This window comes from Chiloscyllium punctatum, chromosome 16 (assembly GCF_047496795.1).
Source record: "Chiloscyllium punctatum isolate Juve2018m chromosome 16, sChiPun1.3, whole genome shotgun sequence".
Lineage (NCBI taxonomy): Eukaryota > Metazoa > Chordata > Chondrichthyes > Orectolobiformes > Hemiscylliidae > Chiloscyllium > Chiloscyllium punctatum.
In genome coordinates, this window is record NC_092754.1 from 20,654,005 (window position 1) to 20,681,003 (window position 26,999).

The 26,999-nt window shown below is 44.0% G+C and overlaps 1 protein-coding gene across 1 annotated transcript in view; it reads left to right on the top strand.

The window, feature by feature from the left end:
* The window catches only part of LOC140487028 (tumor necrosis factor receptor superfamily member 25-like), a 45,071-nt gene that overhangs the window by 5,147 nt on the left and 12,925 nt on the right, over nt 1–26,999 (top strand). Inside the window, exon 2 of the mRNA XM_072586416.1 lies at nt 21,280–21,508. Within this exon, the coding sequence (XP_072442517.1) occupies nt 21,280–21,508 (229 nt within the window). The remainder of the gene's footprint in view (nt 1–21,279; nt 21,509–26,999) is intronic.

Sequence of the window (26,999 nt, forward strand, 5' to 3'; positions counted from 1 at the left end):
TTGGGGTTTTTGCTGTGGGCTGACCTTGTCTTCAAGATATGTCCTAGCTGAGGCTATCCAATTGCCTTCATTCAAGTGTGTCCCCCAAGCTCTGTCTGCCTGGTGAGGGTGCCCATTTCAGTCAGAATACCCTGTAACTCTTAAGCTCCATTGCTGCATTTTCTAATAATAAACCCAATTGTAGTACCTGTTTGAAGTCCAGTTGGGGTTCAGCTAGTAGGCATTTTTGCACAGTCACATTACTCATCCCACGTATCAAATGGTCTCTCGGCATCTCATTAAAGGTTAAACCAAAATCACATGCCTCTGCCAGCGATCTTAACCTCGCCAAAAAATCCTGATACGATTCCCCTGGTTTGCAAACTGTTGGGTAAAATCAATAGCATTTCAGAATTCGAGAGAGCTTGGGGGTCACAATATTCTTTAACTACATCCATCAACTCTTTAACGGTTTTAGTATCTGGTGCCTCAGGAAAAGGTAAGAGTCCTAATAACTGAAAAAGCTGCGGGTCCACAAGTTGTCAGGAAAATTACTCGTTGCTTTTCTTCTGCCGCAATGTCATTTGCCCCAAAAAACTAAAACATTCTTTCCACATACTGGGTCCTGTTTTTTGATGCAAGATCAAACAAGTCAAACTTCCCAAATGGTAGCATGATACCAGAAATGCTTACCCCAACTCAAAAACAATCATTTCAAGCAAATTTCTTCGGGGAATATTTTTCTCTTGTCATCCCTGAAATAGCTCCATAGAGGCCAGTATCCCATCAGCAAGTCATCCTTTATTTACACATGCATAATACTTAACATTCATTCCTGATGAAGGGCTTTTGTCCGAAACATCACTTTTCCTGCTCCTCGAATGCTGCCTGACCTGCTGTGCTTTTCCAGCACCACTCTAATCTAGACTCATACTTAACATTGACCCAGCTAGTTCTGAGAGTGAACAGAACCATGGACCCTCTTGTTTATATTTTTTTTGGTGGGACTGAGGCTGCAGCAGTGGGAGTAGGCACAGGCTGCAGCAACAGTAGTGGGTGGTAGTTGCTTGCGCAGCCGAACACAGCTCAAATTAAAGGGAAAAAAAGAAAACCAGAAAAACAAACACAAAAAACAATAAATTATACCAAAAATCAAATGTCATCCCTAGACAAGGGGAAAGAAAAGAAACTCTCCTCCTCTTCTGAACTAACAGCAGCAGTAACATACTGGAATGGGCAGCCAGATCAGAGTCGATCCCCTAAACCCTCCTGTTTATGTCTGTCAGCCAGGGATCCCTGGTTGGACCATATTGACAGCCCCAATCAGGGAACACATATTCTATGAGGTCCAGCTGGTTGCCTTTGTTCCGTTCACCACAGACAGAGCCCTGTATCAGGCTGGGAGTGAGGACTGAGCCCTGTATCAGGCTGGTTGTGAGGACAAGTCCCTGTATCGGCCTGGGTATGAGGACGGGGCCCTGTATCTGGCTGGGTCTGAGGACAGGTCCCTGTATTGGGCTGGGTGTGAGGACGGGGCCCTGTATTGGGCAGGGTCTGAGGACAGAGCCCTGTATCGGCCTGGGTTTGACGACAGGCCTGTTTTGGGTTGGGTGTGAGGACGGGGCCCTGTATCAGCCTGGATGTGAGGACAGGGCCCTGTATCAGGTTGGGTGTGTGGACAGGGCCCTGTATTGGGCAGGGTCTGAGGACAGAGCCCTGTATCGGGTATGAGGACAGGCCTTTAATGTGCTGGGTGTGAGGATAGGGCCCTGTATCAGCCTAGGTGTGAGGACGGGGCCCTGTATCGGGCTGGCTGTAAGGACAGGGCCCCGTATTGGGCTGGGTGTGAGGATAGAGCCCTGTATTGGGCTGGGTGTGAGGACAGGTCCCTGTATTGGGCAGGGTCTGAGGACAGGTCCCTGTATTGGGCTGGGTGTGAGGATAGGGCCCTGTATTGGGCTGGGTGTGAGGACAGGTCCCTGTATTGGGCAGAGTCTGAGGACAGAGCCCTGTATCGGGCTGGGTGTGAGGACGGGCCTATATTGGGCTGGGTGTGAGGATGGGGCCCTGTATCAGCCTAGGTGTGAGGACGGGGTCCTGTATCGGGCTGGCTGTGAGGACAGGGCCCTGTATTGAGCAGGGTATGAGGATAGGGCCCTGTATCAGGCTGGGAGTGAGCACGGGGCTCTGTATTGTGCTGGGTGTGAGGACGGGGCCCTGTATTGGGCTGGGAGTGAGCACGGGGCTCTGTATTGGACTGGGTGTGAGCACGCGGCCCTGTATTGGGCTGGGTGTAAGGATAGAGCCCTGTATCAGGCTGGGTGTGAGACCGGGGCTCTGTATTGTGCTGGGTGTGAGGACGGGGCCCTGTATTGGGCTGGGTCGGAGACAGGGTCCTGCAGCAGGATGGGGATGAGATTGGACCCTGTATCGGATTGTGTGTGAGGACTGGGCCCTGTGTTGATCTGGGTGTAAGGACGAGGCCCTGTGTTGGTCTGGGTGTAAGGACGAGGCCCTGTGTTGGTCTGGGTATAAAGGTAAATATAAACATGACGAGCCCTTTTGGACCCACAGAGCCTGTGCCGTCATTCAGTTAAATTTTGGCTGATTATTTAGATAGCTCTGTATATCTTCCCTTGCCCGTGTCCATTTAAATCTTGAGTTTATACAAATCACTCAGTCTTGGACTTAAAGATAACAATTGAGCTAGCATAATTGGCTGAAAAGAGTTCCAATCTTTACTTTTCATGAAATGTTTTTTAATTTGATCGTGAAAGGATCACATTTTTTGACTCTGACCCCTTGTTACAGACTTCTCAAATAACAGAAATAATTTCTGTTGATCTACATTGGCCATTCTCCTTAAGATCTTGAAAACTTAAAATCACCCTTAACTTTTCAAATTCCAGAGATTGCAACCATGGGTTTGTGTGAATTGTCTGCATAGTTTGATCATTTATAGAGAACTCTCTCAAGTATATCCCTCTTAAAGTTTGGAGCCCAGAATTACACTCACTATCCCAGGTGTTCTCTAATAAGGGCTTTGTATAGTTCAGCATGACTTCTATTCCTTTGTATTCTGTCTTTTATATGTAACAACCACCATTCCTTTAGTCTTTTTGATTCTTTTATGTACCTGTTTGTGAAATTTTAATGATCTGTGTACCTGACTCTCCACTGTTTGTAGCTTCTCACCATTTACAACGTGCTCTGTTCTATTCTTTCAAAGTGCAAGCTGGATGAGCTCACATTTATCTGTCTATGACTTGTGTTTTAGATGTGCCTTATTTTGAATTGCATCCTTTGCTTGTTTTTCAAATTGAAATGAGATGGATGGAAAATATTTGCTTTTTTGGAAACTGAGAAAACTGTGACTAAACAAACAGAGAAATGTGAGTGACAAACATGAATGGAACACCTTCAGATGGAGGAAGATTTCAGACTGCTGTCTGATAGTCTTACAACATCTGCACGTTTCCTTTTCTCTCTGGGTTATGTTTATGTGTAGGATATTAGGGCTCCTCAATATGGTGTTCACTGATGACTACTGGTACATTTCTATAGCCGGCATGACATAATGCCCTGCTATTCCTCCATGCACTGGGATTATTCTATACCTGGCAGATGGAAAGTTTTGTGGATAGTATACACATGGTAAAGCAGGAAGCTGGGCACTCAGGATAACCACAGCAATGAGAGACTGTGGGGGAGAAAGGAGTGATATGTTTTGAAACAAGGAACAGTGTCAAATGGAGTGTAAACCCCTAACTGTTCAGTATAATGTTTTATCAGCAGGAAAATCGCACCATAGAGGGAAACACGATTAAGCTATTGATGCCTTCTGTACCCAGCATACATCTACTTTATGATGAACTCTGTGCACTGTCGTTAATTTCCTGAGCTCTCATTGACCAATGCTCAGTGTCTGGATCCAGAGTCTTTTCAATTCATGACCCATACTGCCCCACACAAAATGGGGTCAGTAATTGATCCAACTTCCATTCTTGGTTCCGATATTTTCACGAGGTGTGGGAGTGCTCAGTTTTTATAGCCCTGCCTTCTGAACTGTTAAGTTTATGTCGTTTACAAAAAGTTCAAAACTCTGCTCCTTAAATCTTGACCAACATCCAACAAGCAGGACACTACAGGAAAAGAACAACTTGCCTGCTCGGGGCCTCCAGGGGATGTGGTCCCAGAGCTGATACCTGAGTAATCAGCATCCTTACCCAGTGATTCCACAGCCTGTCATTCTCTCTTGGACTGAAATTCGTTTGTCGATATTGTAGATTTCAAAATGGTGCAGGAAATCAGTGAATCTGACTGAGATAAACAGTGCACTGAAGTGAAGTGACAGAAGGGGAGATGAGAAAGAGGAGAGATAGAACTCTTTTCTCCTGAGGTAAATTGGGCTGTGGAATACGAAGGCGAGTAAGGCAGACTGTTTAAATGGAGTCAGGATACAATGAGATGTAAAAGATCTAGTCTGTTTCACAGGAACATATGTGAGGAGGTGATATATGCTGCAAGATTCCACCCCCCCCCAAGGGTCTGTAGAAACAATTGCTGTTCTTAGGGTACCACCTTTATAATCACAGGACATTATACTGGCTGTGTGACGGTTATTTTCCTCACATTCTAAAGCACCTACGTGTCATTATTTGCATAACTGGTTCTGGCACATATTGCATCCATGAAGTAAACAGTACACTACATCACCATTGATTGAAACAGTTCACTACTCAGTAAAAAATCAAAATATAATTTTATCAATTCAGACTCCCTGACAATCTAGCTCTTAACTCTTTAATTTTAGCAAATATTTTGTATGAAGATCACCTCAGAAAAGTAGATCAGGGACCAGTGTCATCATCAAATGATCCCAGGGCATCGACAGCAAGGATTAAATACAGAGGAATGCTCCCTCCATTCCATTCAATCAAATATTCTATGGGCAGGCATGACATGGTTTAGATTCAGAGTACTGCTCCCTCTGCACTGTCCTCAGCAAAGACTCGTGAGGTGTTTCTGTGTGTGGGGGAACTATCCCTTGGAACAAGATCTTTGCTTATGACAAGCACCTACTTTTTTTTTAATATGGGCAGTTCCTGCTATGTGGCTATCCTAGCTGACCAGGAGATTTGTCCACTCTTACTGCCTGCCAGAAGGGTATTGGAAGGATTGTCAACCTGTTTTACCACGTTATGACACATCGAGTCCTGTGGTGGCACTTGAACCTAGACTTCTGGCCCAGATGTATGCCCAAGTACAGAACAGTGCAAAACTCAATCATCGACGAATCTAATCCAACTTTTATATAATATAAACTGTTGTTTGCCAGTATCATTGTGTTTTGATCTGAGCCATTGATTTTATCATCGGTGCATTCGGGATTACCTGAATGGAAAATGCATATTCATGAGGCTGAAGCCATTGATTGAGGCTGGAATCAATCCTAAAACCCTGAGGACTATATTCTAATCATGGTTGTAATGCACCAAACTATCTTGACCAGCACCTCCCAACCCGACCATCAGCATCCCATTAGGACAGGGGCTTCAGCACAAAAGGTACACCAGCGTCCCATCTAAGTTGCATCTTAGTCTGACTTGGAAATAAGTCACCATTAAATCACAGTTACCGGGTCAAAATCCTGGAACTCCCTAACAGCACTGTGGGTGGCCTTGTACCGTATGAGTGCTTTTGTTCAAGCAGGTAACTTGCAATCTCTTGTGATTCCCAAATCCCACAAATAAAACAAAAAGTCAAAATTTTTTTAAAAACTATCTCTGAGAAACCAGTGCATCAACTCCTCAAAATCTTGATGACAAGGTTATTTCCATATTTAAAAATGCCTAGTTGTTGGGACTTTGAGGAGGAGTTGATGTGCGGGTGAAGACATTAAGTCACAGGGCAGGGTCAAGGTTGAGTGGGGAATCAAAGTAAAGGCAAAGGTAAAATGCAGGTTGGATATGAGGGGGAAGGCAAACTAGTGACAGTTCTAGGGAGTTGTGTTTGATAAAGGCATGACTGAGCTGGTATGTTGCATTAGATGCAGTAGTCTGTTCTCCATCACTCAGGATCCCTTCCCAGGTTAGTATGACAGCTTGTCCAGCAGACGGTCATTGAGACAACCTTACACTAACCAGCCTTACTTTTGGAAGTGCCTCATTGTATTTGAGGCAGATATAAAGGATGGAATTAAAGTGCCAGTCTATGCTGTTATCCCTTTTGGGGACATCCTTATCGGCTTGGAATGATCGATTCCTGCTGGAAGTGGCTACAATGTCCTCGCAGGTGAAGAGCTGAATCACACTCAGTTTTTATAGTTACGTAAGGAAAGGTTAGCATTACAGAGCTTGGGACCTGAGAGTAGGTGCCTGAAACAGGAGAGGGTGGGTCCTGCTCAGCTGCAGCATTGAGTGGCTGCATAGTAAGGAGATCTCACATAAACATCTCATATTGTGGAGGAACCGGTGTTGGACTGGGGTGGACAAAGTTCAAAATCACACACCAGGTTATAGTCGAGCAGATTTATTTGGAAGCACTAGCTTTCGGAGCACCTTCTTCATCAGCTGATTGTGGAGTATAAGACCATAAGACACAGAATTTACCACCTTAGTTACCCCCCCCCCCCACCCCCCCACACACACACTTACCAGACTTTCACACAAACACACACTCACATGCACACACACCTACACTCTCTCATGCATGCACACACACATATAAGTCTATGGGCTGAATTTGGATTTGCAGAATTATATTTGCAGATGCATTCTATTTTATTCAAAAAATGCACAATCTGCAGGCAGTCAATCCATGTAATATTTTGTAAATTCCACTTTGGAAATAGAACCAGTCTGATTCAAGATTGGGATAAAGACCGACTCTAACCTCATATCTTTAATGCATTGGCTGAGCTGAGATGTCACCTTTCATTAAGTTATCTCGAGAAGGTGACTTAAAAGAAGTTCTGGGTTTACATACTAATGAACTGAAACCTGCGATCCATTCTAAAAGATGAAAGATTTAACAACAATCTAGGTTTGTTCAATATATTATTTCAGTTGTATGACACTGTAATCTTTTGCTATAAATTCTGTGTCTTATGGTCTCATGCTCCATGACCAGCTGATGAAGGAGCAGTGGTCCAAAAGCTAGTGCTTTCAAATAAATCTGCCCGATTATAACCTGGTGTTGTGTGATTTTTAACTTAATTTCACATTGTCTGTGTGTGCGTGAAGATAAGGTTTCAGATAGCGTCCCAGCAACCCTGCGTCAGGGCAGGAACCCCACACTGGAAAGTGCCATGACCTACTTTCTTGAGATTGTGTTAACGTGCTGTTTGTGGCTGGGAGATGGATCGTGGGCTTTGATTCACTGATCTCCTGGATCAGCATAGCAGCATGAAAGATTCCAGCTCATCACACAGTGAGATGGGCTTGAGCAGAACAGAGTAGATTAGATTAGATTAGATTACTTACAGTGTGGAAACAGGCCCTTCGGCCCAACAAGTCCACACCGCCCCGCCAAAGCGCAACCCACCCATACCCCTACATCTACCCCTTACCTAACACTACGGGCAATTTAGCATGGCCAATTTACCTAACCTGCACATCTTTGGACTGTGGGAGGAAACCAGAGCACCCGGATTGTCTCACTGGACAAGGACTACATTTTTTCTTGCCCCGTCCCTCACAACCCATCCAATGGCTTCTAAAGGAATCATCATCAGTATCTCTCCCAAGCAACAACTCCAGGCTTGACAATTTTGGTAAAGGTGACAGTTTGTTTAACTAAGGTGGTATTTCTACCCAAGATTCTTGGCTACGTGTTTTCATGTGGTGAGATTGCTGGATCAGCAACAGTGCAGGTTTTCTATCTGTTTACAACCCAGCATTAGTCCCAAATATTGTACAAGCTAGACTAGCTAACTCAGCATAGGAAAAGAATGGAGACTGCATCACTCCTTTTGGCTGGGGAGTTCAAAACTAGAGGGCATAAGTTTAGCTCAGAGAAGAATGATTTAAAAGGGACCTGAGGGGCAATCTTTTCACACAGAAGATAGTTCGAATGTGGAATGAACTACCAGGGAAAGTGATAGATGCAGGAAGAGTTGCAACATTTAAGAGACATTTGGATAGATAAATGAATAGAAAAGATTTTGAAGGATATGGGCAAAGTGAAGGCAAATGGGAATAGTTTCTTTTGGGAAACTTGCTCACCATGGAAGAGTTGGGTGGAAAAGTCTGTTTCTGACTCTACTAGTTCCTGGAGAGGTGCAGAGTACAGTTGGTTTCCTGAGGGGGGGATGGGGGTGTCAGAAAAGGAATGTATCCTGAGCTGGTAGACAGTATGGGGGAGAGCAGGTTCTTGAGCTGGGTGTCAGGGGAAATAGTTCCTGGGATGGTTGCTAGTTGTTTACTGGGACCTTGTGGCTTGAAGACTGGTGTAGTGGAGGTGGTTTCCAATTAGAGAGAGAAAGAGAGACACTGGCACCATTACAGGAGAAAGTGAGATTTATTAGGATGGAGTGGTCTACATCTGAACCATGATGGGGTCAGTGACCTTCCCAACTACACAACCAGGGAAATAAAGAGAATTCCAAACTGCAGAGTGGGGGCAAAGAATTTTGGGAAAACATGGTAAATTGAAGAATATAGTCAAGGCCAAAGAGAAAGTTATTAGTATGGAAATGGTAAACAGACCATGTCAGGAAGGGTTAGAAAAGATGAGTCTAAAATTTAACCAACAGATAAAACTAACATTTACAAAGGTAGTAAAAGGGAAATCTGAGGCTTTGAATCTTTAAGGGTACAGGACATTTAGGAATGACAAGAGCGTCAGAAAAGGTGATGAGTAGCTCTGCCAGCTAATGATGGTATTAGCACAGTGGAGAGGGATAACTTAATTAAAGAAACCAAGATGTGGAAACAGTTTGTGTAGAATTTAGGAATAATACATTCAACAAGTCTCTTGAGGTTATGGTGTACTGGTTCCCAATCAATAACTACATGAATAAGTGTTAATTAGGGAAGGAATAAAGACACAACAGTAAGCACAGGAGATTTTAATCTATATATTGACTGGAAAAGTCGGGGTCGGCAAAGGTTACCTGGATGAAGAGTTCCCAAAATATTTTCAAGATAGGTTGTGAGAACACCACGTTCTGGAGCTGATCAGAAAACAAGCATTACTAGACTTGGTATTGTGCAATGAGAGAGAGAGGTAAATAACAACCTCATAGTGAAGGTTAGCTCAGTTGTCCAGATCTCTGGTTTGTGATACAGGCTGATGCCAATATTGTGGTTTCAATTCCTGTACTGGCTGAAATTACCATGAAGGACTCTCCTTCTCAACCTCTCCCCTCAATTGAGGCAAGGTGACCCTTAGGTTAAACCCCAATCAGTTGTCTCTTTCTGAGAGAGCAGCTTTATTGTCTGGTAAGACAATGGCACCTTTATCATTACCTTAACCCTAGCTAGCAGCAACTGTAATATAAATTAATTTATATTCAGACTGAAGCTAAAAATTTGTTTAAAATGTAGATAAGAGCAGTTATGAGGACATGAAAGCAGAGTTATCTGAAGTGAATTGTCAAATTAGGTTAAATAGGTCAATAGAGATAGAGTGGCAGATGTTTAAGGGGATATTTTGGAATACACAGAGTACATACATTTTCATAAATAGGAAGAATTCAAAGGGAACAAACCACCATCCGTGGTTAATTAGAAATGTTAATGATTGTATCAATCTAAAAGAAAAAAGCATATAATTGTACAAAGATAAATGGCAGGTCAGAAGGTTAGACAGAATATAAAAGCAGCAAAGAATGACCAAGATATTAACAAAGAGAAAAAAGTTACAGCACGAGAGAAAGCTAAACAGAAATACAGCCGGTTTTGCTATTATCTGTCTATCATTAATGTGAATTGGCTATAACTTGATTGATGAATATGGAACGCTGTTTCTAAAACACGTATTTGTAAAACGCGTGTTGGCTTTAACTCAATTACATCACCGACACTTTACGTGTTATTTTATTGCACACTTTTTATATAGCTCGGGGTTGCACAATAATGCAACTATCTCATTACAGAAGAAAGGATTATATAAGAATAGGTAGTAAGATAAAAATTTTAGAAGTGAACATGGTGAATGTTGGTCTTGTTGAAAGTGCAACTTGAGAATTAGTAATGGAAAATAAGAAAATGGCAAAGGAATTGAGCAGATCTTTCACATCTGTCTTGACCATAAAGGAGACATGTCATATCCCAGTAAATCAGGAAGTAGAAGAGAGGGTGGAACTCAGGAAAATCATAAACATCAGAGAAGTGGTACGGAATAAATTGTTGGAGCTGTAGGCTAACAAGTGCCCAGGTCTTCAGGAATTCATCTTAGAGTAAAATGAATTAAAAGAAGTAGCTAGTGAGATAGTTGATGCTTTGATTTTATCTTTTTAAAGCCCCTTTGATCTTGAGATGATCCCATTAGGTTGGAGGATAGGAAAAAAGGGAGGGAAACTGGAAGTAGAAACCAACAGATCAGTTAGCTTGATCTCTGACACAAGGAAAATGTTGGAAGTTATTGTTAAGGAAGCTAGGAAGGGCACTTGGATAATTTAAAGGTATTCAGGCAGTGTCAACATGGTTTTGTGAAAGGGAAATTATATTTGACCAGTCTTCGAATTCTTTGAGGAGGTAACACTGTTTATGGATAAAGGGAAATTGATGGATGTATTTAGATTTCCTAATGGTAATGGATAAGGTGCCACATTAAAGGTTACTGCTAAAAACAAAAGCTATGGTGGAGCGGGTAGTGTGCTGGCATGGATAGACAATTGTGTAGAACAGGAAGCAGAGGGTAAGTATAAGGTGGTCCTTTTCAGGTTGGCAAGATGTACTGAGCGGTGTTACATGCTGGGAGTTCAATTGTTTGCTGTACATCTCTATGACTCTGTGACTCTATGACATGGATAAAGGGACAAAAGATAAGGTTGCAAATTTGCTGATGACACCAGGGGTCACTGTTTAAAAATCAGAGGTCACCCATTTAATTAGAGAAAAGGCAAAGTTTTTTTTCTCTGAGGTTCGTGAGTCTTTGGAACTCTCTTAGAACATAGAACATAGAACATAGAACATAGAACAATACAGCACAGAACAGGCCCTTCGGCCCACGATGTTGTGCCGAACTTCTATCCTAGATTAAGCACCCATCCATGTACCTATCCAAATGCCGCTTAAAGGTCGCCAATGAATCTGACAAATCTCTTCTGGAAAAGGTGGTGGAAGCACCTTGAATACTTAGGGTGTAGGTTTGCTCGCTGAGCTGTAGGTTTGATATCCAGATGTTTCATTACCTGGCTAGGTAACATCATCAGTGGCGACCTCCAAGTGAAGCGAAGCTGTTGTCTCCTGCTTTCTATTTATATCTTTCTCCTGGATGGGGTTCCTGGGGTTTGTGGTGATGTTCGTTTTCTGAGGGGTTGATAGGTGGCATCTAGACCTATGCGTTTGTTTATGACGTTGTGGTTGGAGTGCCAGGCCTCTAGGAATTCTCTGGCATGTCTTTGCTTAGCCTGTCCCAGGATAGATGTGTTGTCCCAGTCGAAATGGTGTTTTTTTTCATCCGTGTGTAGGGCTACGAGGGAGAGAGGGTCGTGTCTTTTTGTGGCTAGCTGGTGTTCATGTATCCTGGTGGCTAACTTTCTTCCTGTTTGTCCTACGTAGTGTTTGTGGCAGTTCTTGCATGGGATTTTTGCACCTTGAATACTTTTAAGGCAGAGATAGGTAGATTCTTACTTAGGAAGGGATAGAAAGGTTATCAGGGTTAGGTAGGAATATGGATTTGAGGTTACATTAGATCAGCTATGATCTTATAAATGAACATTTGAGAGGCATTTGGATGGGTATATGAATAGGAAAGGTTTGTAGGGATGTGGGCCGAGTGCTGGCAGGTTGGACTAGGTTGGGTTGGGATATCTGGTCGGCATGGACGGATTGGACCGAAGGGTCTGTTTCTGTGCTGTACATCTCTATGACTCTATGACTCTATGGAACAGGCCCAAGAGGCTAGATGGCCTACTCATCTTCCTGATTTGCCTGTTGTATGATTTTGCTGTGAAGGTGAATTAGTTGAAGAATATAATCTGTTTCAAACAAACTGTGAGCTCAACTAATGGCTAGCTTAATGCAAGTGGGAAATTAAACACGCAACCCCTCAATGTTTGAGCGACAGAACTTTGCATACCCCACCTCCTTGCAACTGAAACAATTGCTCTCTCAGCTTGATAGCCTGCCCCACCTTGATGAAGGGCTTTTGCCTGAAACGTCAATTTCGAAGCTCCTTGGATGCTGCCTGAACTGCTGTGCTCTTCCAGCACCACTAATCCAGAATCTGGTTTCCAGCATCTGCAGTCATTGTTTTTACCCAGTTCTCTAATAATCCAACCTTCATGTGTGCATGACTGTGTCATAATCTTGTACCCTGCATGCCTTGTTTCATGTTGCACAAGTTGTGTGGACAAACCTGACAACAAGGATTATAAAAGGGGACTTTGGTTTTTAAGAAGTTATGACTTGTAGTTTCAGTTAATCCATAGAATCCCTACAGTGTAGAAACAGGCCATTCAGCCGAACAAGTCCACACTGACTCTCTGAGCAGCAGCCCACCCAGACCCGCCCCATTTTTGTAACCCTGCATTTCCTATAGCTAACACGCCTAACCTACATATCCCTGAACACTATGGGTAGTTTAGCATGGCCAGTCCACCTAACTTGCACATCTTTGGGTTGTGGGAGGAAACTGGAGCACTTGGAGCAAACCCACACAGAATGAGCAAACTCCACACAGACAGTCGCCCAAGGGTGGACTCAAACTTGGGCCCCTAGTGCTGTGAGGCAACAGTGCTAACCACTGAGCTACTGTGCTGCCCAATGTGAAATGTTAGCTATCAGTCCACTAGTGCCAAAAAATACAGTCCCATGTGGTCAAAGAACAACAGTCTTGAACAGATTGAATGCATACATCCCCCGACAACCTAAGCTACCCCATTCAGGGGATAGTATCAGCCTACTTTTTTTTTGCAAAGGTGGAACTTCTTTCAAAGATCAAGGAGGATTCTAACTACATGTCTAACTACACTACAGCACAACAGCATTTTAAAATAAAAAGACAATATATTGCAAACTTTTGTACAGCTACAACAAAACATGGAATGTGACAGTTTTGGCTCTCCTGAAATACTTTTAATAATCATAATTAATAAATATATTAGATATTGATATATCCTTTTAATCTTCAAAACCCACTTGAAAAGGACGGTATAGTTCTGGAGAGAAAAGAGTAAAATCTTATCCAGTGAATCTTAGCTGAATTTTCTGACTTGCAGGATGATTCACAGGATAAGACTTTCATTTGAAGACTTCAGCCACATTTCCAAGACTATAACTGTGCTGCATGAAACATTTGTTTTGAGTTTAGAAAGTCTCTGTTGTAAAGTGCAATGTAGGCATTGCATTTTACCTGCTTGTGCTCGATACATTACTCGTGGTTGACGGAGAGCTAAAGACATTATCTAATCCTGCTAGTGCTGCATACTTGTTTGCTGAGGAGCTTGACTGATTGGTAGTCATCACAGATGATCCAACAGTTGTTGAGCTTAGTCAGTTGACTAATTCCTTGGCCATAGTGGCTGACAGTTTGTCAACTATGTGCAAGAAACAAAAGATTTGTCAAGATTAGCTGAATATGATTGAGATTGGTAGCAGCACTGACAAAATTATAAAGAATTATCACTGCAATCGATGCACCAAATGGTATCTGAATGTACAAGGAACCGTACATCTGAATTGGACACAGGGAACAGCGCTGGGCTTTGAGCATAAGCTGTATACCAAGAATATGATCTAGTAGGGAGAAATCTAGTAGTTACATAGAAAAGCTTTTATTTAAAATAACACTTTTTACAACCACAAGACAGCCTAAAGATTTTATTACCAATTAAAATTACCAAGTTTGAGGTGTAGTCACTATATGAAGAAGACAGCAGCCATTTTGCACAGTGAGCTCCCACGCACAAGAATTTGACAACAAGCAGATATTCTAAGCTGTGATTTGGAGATGCCGGTGTTGGATTAGGGTGTACAAAGTTTAAAGTCACTCAACAACTTGGACTGTAACCTGATGTTGTGTGATTTTTAACAATATTCTGAGTTATTTGTGGAGAATTCTTATTATGCATCAATCTGAGAGATTAGATGTGGCATTAGTTTAACACCTCAATGCAGAACGGGAATATGTCATTGAGTGAGACTTGAACGTAGATACCCTGTTACCAATGGGCCTGAGCTGTGCTGAGTTTTTTTTTATTTCAAAAATATACTTTATTCATAAATGATTTGATGGTCTGTACATTGGATCATGCCATACATATGTCCATATTTACAAACACAGATTCGACTTTATCCTTGTCCTTTACAATCCTGTGCATTTTTCAATCTTGTATATATACATATATTTGGCTGAGGCATCAGCAGAGCCCAAAAAAAAACGTCTGTATGGGCCCCCTGTTCTTCTTTAGGCAGGCCGATCTTACACGGTGGTCTTTCCCCACCGCGCCTTGGCGGCAGCTGCCCCAAGCTTCAGCGCGTCCCTCAACACGTAGTCTTGGACCTTGGAATGTGCCAGTCTGCAGCACTCGGTCGGGGTCAACTCCTACAGCTGGAAGATCAACAGGTTTCGGACCGCCCAGAGAGCGTCCTTCACCGAGTTGATGATCCTCCAGGCGCAGTTAATGTTCGTCTCGGTGTGAGTCCCGGGGAACAGGCCGTAGAGCACGGAGTCCCGCGTCACGGCGCTGCTCGGGACGAACCTCGACAAGCACCACTGCATTCCTCTCCAGACTTCCTCTGCATAGGCACATTTCAGAAGGAGGTGTGTGACAGTCTCGTCCCCCCCCGCAGCCACTTCGAGGGCAGCGTGCGGTGCGGCAGAGAGTCCGGGCGCGCATAAAGGATCTCACAGGCAGAGCCCTTCTCACCACCAGCCAAGCCACGTCTTGGTGAGCTGTGCTGAGTTAATGTGACAGAACGTTGCTGTTACTAGGGTTTGTGCCACAACCCGATAATGATTCTGCTTCTGTCCCAGTGACACAAAACCACTTTTACATTTTCCATTGCTGGCGTTTTTTTTAGATCAGCTGACCAGTCCTGGAACTTGGGTGACTGTTTGAGCATGCAATGGGCTTTTACGTAGAACAAAGGCCGTGGAAATGGTGGGGGATTTCCAGCGAGAGACAGAAGTAGGCTGTGCCCACATACTCTAGTTCTCCAGTATTGTTTCCTCCCCCCCCCCCCCCCCCCACTGTCAGGGCTCCAGTGTGGTACCTGAGAGGCGAATCGAGCGGAAGTCTGACACACGCAGCATTTTCTCACTCCGCCCATCACCTTCCAGTCAGCACTTCTCAGAAGTTGTCATAGAGTAATCAGTTAAACTATTCCCTCAGTGGCACAGAATAATTACAGAAACCCGTTTCCCAAAATACTTTCAAAGCCCCAGCGAAACGGATTTGAGGCAACCTGTTCTACATTACATAACTGCTGACGTGAATGACAGAGAAAGAGTCTACTGGGCTGAATCTGACTGAGTAGCTTCCAGTAAAATCAAACATATTCCTTCAAACTACTTCCCCTTTAATAAATGTCAAGTTCTGCAGCTAACAAAGTACATGCAACGAACACAGAACAATGTAGAAGCGTAAAATGATCCGCTAGTATCTGTGGGGAGAGAAACAGAGTGAATGTTTATAGTCCAGCGTGACCGCGTTAGAACTGCTCGATAATGAAGAATAGGTGTTTGTTATTTTGCTTTTTTAAAAGTATATGCAATGCCCTGGTCACCAAACCACGGCATCACTGCATTGTAATTGCCTCTGTGCCAGTCTGTGAATGGGGGTGAAGGAAACCATGAATGAAGGAGAAAACCCAACAGATTAAATGTGATGGAACTGACTGGAAGGATCAATGTGATTACAAGTGGAACTAGAATAAATGGGTTCCAGCAAAAGTAGGACACGTTCGGTATCATGTGCTCAAAAGGAATAGGGTATTTCAGATGGACATTCCAATAGCATTTCTAAGAAGCCAGCACTGGAAAATACTCCTCTGCTTATTTATAAAATTACCCTCTTATTATCTAAGTTTACAGTTTATATAATAGCCTGCAGTTACAAGGGTTGTGGAATATTAATCCGTATAGGCCTTGCCTGTATTGTGATGTAGATGTATTATGGTGTATCTGGAGGGCTCAGGTGTTGCTTTAATAAGCCAAGGTTACATACATCGCTGGAAAATAGCCAATGATGCAGGCGTTACTGTGCATTAGCTGGGAGGTACAGCTGTTACTGCATATTAGCCAGGAATATAGGGGATTATGTACATTCGCCAAGGGGGCCAGGTGTTGCTGTATATTAGCTGGCATAGGTAGTACAAGTGTTGCTGTATAATACAACAGGATATTGGAGCAGAAGGAGGCCATTTGGCCCATTGGATCTGTTGATTGTTACAGATGTGATGATCCTCAATTCCACTTTTTTGCCTTTTCCCCAAAACACCTGAGTTCAATAATCTTAAGGCTTGAGGCTGTGTCCTTACCTCACATCCCACACACCTGGCCTTGTCATCACATGGGCTGCTACCCGACAAAACCCATTGTCAGCTACTAATAGTCTCCATTAGCAGCTACACATTCGCCCAAACTGACCTTTAACCATTCCTTTGTCCAACTGTTTTTCTCGCTTGTTGGGCTCTATTTCCACCCAGTGTTTACTCTCCCCTCTCCCCTCTCTCCGCACCCCATCTTCTGCATAAAAAAACAACTTTTTCCCAACTACTGTCAGTGCTGAAGAAGGGCCACTGGACCTGAAACTTTAGCTCTGATTTCTCTCCATAGATGCTTCCAGACCTACTGAATTTTTCCAGCAATTTCTGATTTTGATTTTGTGGTTGTGACCCTTGAGTTCCTTACTGATTAAAAATCTGTCTATCGTAGCCTTGAATATAATTAATCACCCAGCCTGAACAGCCCTCAACATGAAAGAATTCCACAGATTTATAACCTTCTTAGATACAATATTCCTCCTTATCTCTGTCTTAAATGCATGATCCCTTATTCTGAGATTTTGCCCTGTGATCTGACACTCTCCTACAAGGGTAAACAAAATTTCTACACCTACTCTGTGCCAGCCCTCTAAAAATCTTGTATGTTTCAATAAGGTCACATCTCAGTCTTCAGTATTCCATTGAGTGCTAGCCCAATCCACTCAATCTCTCCTCCGAATACACTCCTCCATGTGTGGTATCAAGATTAGAGTGGTGCTGCGGCATCCAAGGAGCAGGAAAATCGACATTTCAGGCAAAAGCCCTTCATCAGGAATGAGAGACTGCTCTAATCTTGACTCTGATCTCCAGCATCTGCAGTCCTCACTTTCGCCCATATGTGGTATCAACCTAGTGAATCTTCTCTGGACTGTATCATTCCTTCAATAAGGGGCCCAAAACAGTTCACAGTATTCCAGCTATGGTCTGGCTAGTGCTGTACTATTTAAACATAACCTCCCTATTTTTATACCCCATCCCCTTTGAAATAAGGATCAACATTCAAAAAATCCAAAGACGAGCAGGTTAGGTGGATTGGCCATACTAAACTTACCAATGTGTCCAAGGATGTGCAGGCTAGGTGGATTAGCCATGGGAAATTCAAGGGGCTACAGGGATAGGGTAGGGTTGTAGGTCTGGGTAGGATGCTCTTCAGAAGGTCAGTGTGGACTCGATGGGCTGAATAGCCTGCTTCCACACTATAGGGATTCCATGATTCTATGTATTTTATTTGCCTTCCCTATTATCCACTCATAGTGATTGATACCGTGGCCAGGTGGATCTCATTGACTATGAGATCCTTGCTTGGGGCTGTTAACCTGGGCCAATCAGGGAGCCCTGGCTGACAGATATAAACAGGAGGGTCTGTGGACTGGGTTGGAGCTGACTGGTCAGAGCCCACATACTGTGCATTTGGTAAAGGGTGACAGTGACGTGATACTGGACTCTGTGCAGTTATTTCACCACTGAGCTTGGATTCTAGTTTTTTTGTGATTCAGGGATAAAGACACAGAAATCCCTTGATTCTGTAGTTTTCTGCAGTCTTTCTTCAGTTAAAAAATATTCAACCGTTCTATTCTTCCTGCCAAATTGTATAACCTCATATTTCCCCACATTGTATTCTATCACCAAGTTCTCGCCCACTCACTAAACCTATCTATATTCCTTTGCAGACTCTTTGTATTTTCCATACCATTTGCCTTCTCACCAATTTTTGTGTCAGCCCCAGACTGAACTATAGAATATTTACTTTCCTCATTCAAGTCATTAATATATGTTGTCAATGCCTGTGACCCCAGCACTGATCTCTGTGGCATACCACTAGTTACAAGTTGCCATCCTTAAAATGCTCCCTTTAGCCCAACTCTGTCTTCTATGAGTTAACTAATATCCAACACCATGGACTCCAAGAACACAGTATGTGATACCTTATCAAGAGCCTACTGAAAATTCTAGATATATTATGTCCACTGTTTCCCCTTTAGCTATCCTGCTTGTTACATCCTCAGAATTCTCATAAATTTGTCAGACATGATTTCCCCTTCATAAAACCATACTGACTCTGCTTGATCATTTCATGCATTTCTAAATGTTCTGCTGTCACCTCCTTCATAATAGACCTAATATTTTCTCAGTAACATACATTAAGTTGCTAGGGAGACAGATGCTGTAGTATGTTTGACAAGAGGTCCATATCTTGATGTATATCAGCTACAAGAGATAGTGCAGTTGCTGAATATCAGCCGGAAAGTGTGGGATGTTGCTGTAAATTAGCCATAGTGTACAAGATGTTGCAGTGTGTTAGCCCGGGCTTTCAGTATTGATGGTACAGTGATAGTGGCATTACCTCTGGGCTCGAGGTCCATGTTCAAATCCTGCCTGCCCCAGAGGTGTTTTACCACATGTCTGAACAGGACAGCAGGTCAGACAGCATCTGAGGAGCAGCAGAATTGACATTTCGGGCATAAGCCCTTCATTAGGAGTGTGGGGGGAGTGGGGAAGGGGGCTGAAAGATGAATAGGACGATGGGGGTAGGGGTGGGTGGAAGATAGCTGGGAAGGCAATGGGTAGATGCAGGTGGCACTGATGGTGATAGATCGAAGTGGAGAATGGAGTGGGTAGGTGGGAAGGAAGATGGACAGGGAGGACAGTTCAAGAGGGTGGTGCCGAGTTGGAGGGTTGGATTTGGGATGAGGTGGGGGGAATGGGAGATGAGGAAACTGGTGAAATTGAGTGGTTGAAAGGTCTCAAGGCAGAAGATGAGGCGCTCTTCCTCCAGGCATTGGGTGGCTTGGATTTGATGATGAAGGAGGCCCAGGACTTGCATATCCTTGGCGGAGTGGGAGGGGGAGTTGAAGTGGTAGGCCACAGGGTGGTGGGGTTGTTTGGTGCGTGTGTTCCAGAGATGTTCTCTGAAACATTCCGCAAGTCGGCATCCTGTCTCCCTTACTCCTAATTCCTCTGCCCCTGTCATATCTACTTCCTGGAGGAGCAATTCCACTTCAGAACATCCCAGATGGCTTCCTATTTCAAAGACTGCAATATCCCTTCCCACGTGGTCAACAATGCCCTCCAACACATCTCTTCCACTTCCTGCACCTCTGCCCTAGAACCCCACCCCTCCAACTGCAAAAAGGATAAAACCCCTCTGGTCCTCACCTTTACCTCACCAATCTCCAGGTATACCGCATAACCCTCCACCACCTCCAAGCAGACTCCACCACCAGAGATACATTTCCCTTCCTATCAGCATTCCGCAGAGACCATTCCCACTGTAACTCCTTCATTAGGTCCATTCCCCTCACTAACCCACCCTCCATCCCGGCACCTTCCCTTGCCATCACAAGAGGTGTAAAGTCTGTGCCCACACCTCCCCCTCACCTCCATCCAAGGCCCCATAGGATCCTTCCACATCTAGCAGAGATTTCCCTGCACATCCAAACACCTCATCCACTGTGTCTGTTGCTCTCAATGTGGTCTCCCCGACATTGGGGAGACAGGATGCCAACTTGCAGAACATTTCAGAGAATATCTCTGGGCCATACGCACCAAACAATCCCCAATACCCTATGGCCAACCACTTCGACACCCCTTCCTAGTCCACCAAGGATATGCAAGTCCTGGGCCTCCTCCACCACAAAATCCAAGCCACCCGATGCCTGGTGGAAGAACGCTTCATTTTCCACCTTGCGACCTGCCAACCACATGGAATCAACATCGATTTCACCAATTTCCTCATTCTCACCTCCCCATATCCAACTCAGTACCATCCTCTTGTATCTCTGGTGGTGGAGTCTGCTTGGAGGTGGTGAAGGGTGACCACGTGGGAAGGGATATTGTGGTCCTTGAAATAGGAGGCCATCTGGGATGTTTGAAGTGGAATTGCTCCTCCAGGAAGCAGATATGGCAGAGGCAGAGGAATTAGGAGTAAGGGATGGTGGGGGGGCAAGGCCCCAAAGGATCCTTCCACATCTGGTAGAGATTTTCCTGCACAGCCAAACACCTCATCTACTGTGTCCATTGCTCTCAATGTGGTCTCCTTCTGGGCTTCCTTCATCATCAAATCCAAGCCACCCAATGCTTGTAGGAAGAACGCCTCGTCTTCTGCCTTGAGATCTTCCAACCACTCGATTTCACCAGTTTCCTCATCTCCCATTCCCCCCACCTCATCCCAGATCCAACCCTTCAACTCGGCACCACCCTCTTGAACTGTCCTACCTGTCCATCTTCTTTCCCACCTGTCCGCTCCACCCTCCACTCCAACATAACACCATCACCCCCAACTTCATCTACCTATCACCTTCCCAGCTACCTTCCACTCACCCCCACCCTCCTATTTGTCTCTCAGACCCCTTGGGGGCCCCCAACATTCCTGATGAAGGGCTTATGACCAAAACGTCGATTCTCCTGCTCCTCGGATGCTGCCTGACCGGCCGTGCTTTTCCAGCACCACACTCTCGACTCTGATCTCCAGTATCTGCAGTCCTCACTTTCTCGTCGTTCCCAGTCAGATTGAGTGGATTATGTGCGGATGTTGGTGCGTATTAGCTCGGATGACAGAGGCTGCTGTCTGTGAGCTGGAAATATTCCCTTTTTTTTGTGATCAGGAAAAGTTACAGACTAACTTGAGTTTTCCACTTCCCAGCTTTGTGTCACAGTATCTGCCGCTGGAAGCTTCAATCATTGGACAGCAGGTGTCTCCTGGGAACAATCGCAAACAGGAGAGAAGATGACGAAAAGTTTTAGGGAAGGCAGACAGCTGGAACTTTGGAATAACAGAGAGCAGAGACGAAGGAAGCGAAGCACCGAGACTTGTCCAAAACACTTGTATCTGGATACAAAAACATCATCCTGCTGCAAAAAGTGCCCTGCAGGTTGGTCTTCCAAAATATGGTGCCCAGAATCACTCACAGCACTCCAGATCCCTGTACACATCCATCCGCCATGACAAAGGCCTCCTAGCCCTCTGTTTCTTCCTCTCACACCAACTCAACCAGTACACTTCCACTGACACCCTCCTTCAATTAGCTGAACTGCTCCTCACCCTCAACAATTTCTCCTTTGAACCCTCCTGGGTAGCCAAGGGCACCCGCATAGTACCCAGCTGTGCCTGCCTCTTCATCGGGTATGTGGAACAGTCCATCTTTCGCAGTTACACTGGCACCATTCCCCACCTTTTCCTCTGTATCGGCGCCACCTTGTGCTCCCACGAGGAGGTTGAACAGTTCATCAACTTCACTAACACTTCAACCCTGACCTCAAGTTCACCTGGACCATCTCAGACACCTCCCTCCCCTTCCTAGACCTCTTCATCTCCATTTCCGGCAACCAACTCAACACAGACATCTACTGCAAACCCACTGACTGCCACAACTACCTATACTACACCTCCTCCCACATCGCTTCCAGTAAACACGTTAATTCCCAATTCCTCCACCTCCGCCACATATACTCTCAGGAAGATCAGTTCCACTATAGAACATCTCAGATGGCCTCCTTCTTCAAAGACTGCAATTTCCCCTCCCATGTGGTCGATGATATCCTCCAATACAGCTCCTGCACTTCCATCACCTCTGCCCTTGAACCCCACCCCTCTGATCAGAACAAGGACAGAACTCCTCTAATCCTCACCTTCCACCCCACCAACCTCTGGATACATCACAATATCCTCCACCATTTCTGCCACCTCCAAACAGACCCCACCACCAGACATATATTTCCCTCACCATTCCTATCTGCATTCTAGAGAGACCATTCCCTCTGTGACTCTCTCATTAGATCCACATCCCTCCACCAATCACCCCCCCCCCCAAGCCAAGCATCTTCTCCTACAACTGCAAGAGGTGCAAAATCTGCACCCACATCTCCCCCCTTAACTCCATCCTAGGCCCTAAAGGATCCTTCCACATCCAACAGAGATTTATTTGTACTTCCACATCATCTGCTGTGTCTGTTGCTCTCGATGTGGTCTCCTCTACATTGGGGAGATAGGGCGCCAACTGGTGGAACGTTTCAAAGAACATCTCTGGGGGACACACACCAAACAATCCCACCGCCCTGTGGCCAAACACTTTAGCTCCCCCTCCTACTTCACCAAGGATATGAAGGTCCTTGGCCTCCTCCACTGCCAAATTCTAGCCACCCAATGCCTGGAGGAGGAACACCTCACCTTCTGCCTTTGGACACTCCAACCACACGACATCAACATTGATTTCACCAGTTTCTTTATCTTTCCTCCCTCCACCTCATCCCAGGTTCAACCTTCCAACTCGGCACTGCCCTCTTGAACTGTCCTACCTGTCTATCTTTCTTCCTACCTATCCACTCCACCCTCCTCTCCAACCTATCACCTTCACCCCCACCTTGATCTACCTATTGCACCCCCAGCTAATTCCCCCCAGCCCCACCCCATTCCCATTTATCTCTCAGTTCCCTTGGGGCCCCCTCCTCATTCCTGATGAAGAGCTTATGCTCAAAACGTCAATTCTCCTGCTCCTCGGATGCTGCCTGACCAGCTGTGCTTTTCCAGCACCACACTCTTCGACTCTGATCTCCAGCATCACATTCTCCTAGTTGACCTACATTCCAGATAAGGCTTATAATAGTTTTCATAACCAATTCATTCAATGGTTACAACACAGAAAGTGGCCATTTGACCCAATGTGTTTGGGTTGACCCTCTGAAGGAACAATTCACCTAAGAATTTGATGGGCTGAATGGACTGCTTCCACACTGTACAGATTCTATGATTCTAATTACTCCCCTGCCTTTTTCCTGTAGTACTTCACATTTTCTCTCCTACTAAAATAGTCATCCAATTTCCTTTTGAGGGTCTCAATTGAATCTCCATCCATTGCACTTTCAGGCAATTCCGATCCTATTTGCTGTGTGAAAGTGTTTTCTCATGACACCATTGCTTCTTTTGCTAATAACCTTAAATCTATGTCCTCACTTTCTTAATCCTTCCATGAATAAAAATAATTTCTCCCAGCCTCCTCTGCTCAGACCCATCTTCATTCTGGATACTTGTACCAATATTCCTCTCAACCTTCTCTGATTGAAAAAAGAATACTCCAATCCTCTCCATTCTATCCTTGTAACTGATGTGCCTCATCCCTAGGATTGTTTCAATTGTTTTTTTTCTGCACCATCTCTAATGCTTCACATCATTCCTAAAGCATAGTGCCCAGAACTGGGGAAGGTATTCCAGCTGAGAGAGTGGGGCATGTGTTGGGATATGGTACTGTCACTGGATTCAGTAATCCAGAGATCCAGGCTGATGTTCTGCCAATGTGGGTTTGAATGCCACCATTACAAATGGTGAAATTTGACCCCAATTTTTTAAACAAGTTTGGAATTATAAACTAGCCTAATGGTGACCATACAACCACTATCAATTATTGTACAACCCCATCTGGTTCATCTAGGGATGGACTAGATCCTTACCTGGTCTAGCCTACATGTGACTCAAGAGCCATGTAGCCAACTCTTAACTACCCCCTGAAATGGCCTAGTAAGCCACTGTATTCAAGGGCAATTGGGGATGGATAATAAATGCTGGCCTTGACAGCGATGGCCTCGTCCCATGAATGCATAGGAAAAGAAAAAGAGAGTTTATAAAGTGTTTTAGCACAATCTCTGACAGTTGGGTAGCTCAGTTGGCTGGATTACTGGTTTGTAATGTCAAGTAACAACAACAGTGTGGGTTCAATTCTCATACCAGCTAAGGTTACTATGAGGACCTTCCTTCGCTAACTCTCCTCTCACCCAAGGCATGGTGAGCTCCAGGTTAAGCCACTACCAATTGTCTCCCTCTAATGAGAGAGTACCTTGCAGGATTTGGAGATGCCGGTGTTGGACTGGGGTGTACAAAGTTAAAAATCACACAACACCAGGTTGTAGTCCAACAGGTTTAATTGGAAGCACTAGCTTTCAGAGCGCTGCTCCTTCATCAGGTGGTTGTGGAGAATAAGATTGTAAGACACAGAATTTATAGCAAAAGTTTACAGTGTGATGTAACTGAACTTATACATTGAAAAAGATCTGGATTGTTTGTTGAGTCTGTCATCTTTTAGAGTGACCATGTTGGTTTCAGTTCTGAAAGATGAAATTCTGAAATGGTCATTCTAAAAGACAAGAGACTTAACAAACAATTTCAGTTACAACACGCTGTAAACTTTGGCTATAAATTCTGTGTCTTACAATCTTATTCTCCACAACCACCTGATGAAGGAGCAGCGCTTTGAAAGCTAGTGCTTCCAAATTAACCTGTTGGACTACCTTACAAGACTATGGCAAGTTTACCTTTCAAAAAATATCTTTACTTTATATCATTTTTGAAAAAGCCCAGGATGCTTTATGCTTTATTAATCATGTACTCAACCTGTCCTGTCACTTTCAATTATTTGGTAGTGTACACCCAGCTCTCTATTCCTGCACTCCCCTTTAGATTTGTACCCTCAGTTTTATTCTGTTTCTTTGCATTTTTCCTTCCAAAATGAATTTCTTCACAATTCTCTGCATTAATTTTAATCTGCCAGTTGTCTGCCCATTCCACCATCCTATGTCCTTTTGAAACTCGACACAAATTGTACTCATGGTTCACAATGCTTCCAGGTTTTGTAATAGCACAATTTTGAAATGTTGCCCTATACCCCAAAGTCATAGAGTTACAGAGCTGTACAATATGGATACAGACCCTTTGGTCCAACTCATCCATGCTAACCAAGTTTCCCAAACTAAACTCTTGTCACTTGCATGTCATCTATATCCCTCTAAACCTTTCCAATTCATATCACTGACCATGTGTCTTTTAAATGTTGTAACTATACCTGCAACTACCACTTCCTCTGGCAGTTCATTCCAATTACAAACCACCTGAACGGTATATGTTACTGTTCAGGTCCCTTTTAAATCTTCCTTCTTTCATCTTTAAATTATGTCCTCTGGTCTTGAACTCCTCCTCCAAGGGAAACAATCTTTGCTATTCATCTTCTCTATGCCCCTCATGATTTCATAAACCTCTATAAGGTCCCCCCTCAACTTCCTATGCTCAGCAAAAGAAGTCCCATTCTATCCGTCCTCTTCTTATAACTCAAACAGTCCAGTCCTGGGAACATCCTGGTAAATCTTTTCTGAACCATTTCCAATTTAATATTATCATTTCTCTACCAGAAACTGTACAGGGTGCCCCCAAAGTGGCCTCACCAATGTCTTGTACAACCTCAACATGATGTCCCAACTCCAATATTCAGTAGTTTGAGCAATAAAGACAAGCATGTTAAATGCCTTCTTAACCATCCTGTCTACTTGTTACACAGCTTTCAAAGAACTATGTGCCACCAGATACCCGTTTGACAACACTACCCGGGGCCCTACCATTCACTGTACAGGTCCTGCCTTGGCTTGTTTCACCAAAATGCAATAAGTCACATTTATTCAAATTAAATTCCATCTATCACTCCAGCTCTTGATTTATGTCTGAAAGAGCAGGGATCCTAAAACCATCGCTATGGAACTCCACTATAAACTGTCTGCCTCTCTGATAAACAACTGAGCACCATGGCTCTTTGTTTCCCGGGATTCAGCCAGTTCCATGTCCATATTGCCACTATCCCTTTTATTCCATGAACACTAACTTTGTTCCCAAATCTGCTGAGCGTTTGTTTTAAAATCCTTTTTGTAAGTCTATGTAAATCATTGCCCTCAACAATCCTGTCTACTACTTGATCAAAAAATGGAGGTAAGTTAACTTAACTTGTACCGGTCTTTGCTGGCTTCCCTAAATGAACCTGCATTTGTTTGGTCACATGACTATTTATTTTGTCTTAAATTAAACAAAGTTAAACTGACATGTCTATAGTTTAACTTTATACCTTCCTTCTTGATCAAGGATGTAACAATTACAATTCTAAATGTCCTCTGGAAACAGCCCGAGTCTAAGAAAGATTGGGAAATTATGGCCAGTTCCTCCATAAATTCCACCCTCAACCCTTTCTGTATCTTAAGGCATCTCATTCAGACCTAGTGCTCATCAACTTAAAGTATAGATAGTTATCTAATATCCTCTTGTTCTCAATATTAAACCCTTGAAATACCTGAACTATTTTCTCTTTTACCATGACCTGGGTGGCAGCACCTTCCTTGTCAAAGACACACATGGATATCTCAGCTATGCTCCCAGCACCATGTGTAACCCCCTTTTATTGTCCCTGCAATGGCTTCAGGATTACCTCTTACCATTCTTTTACTAGTTAAACACTTAGAGATGACTTTTGCTGCCCTATTATGTTAATTGCCAGTTTCTTCTCATATTCTTTCTTTGCTTCAAACAGACTTCTCAGCAGGTCCTGCACCTTCAAAGAT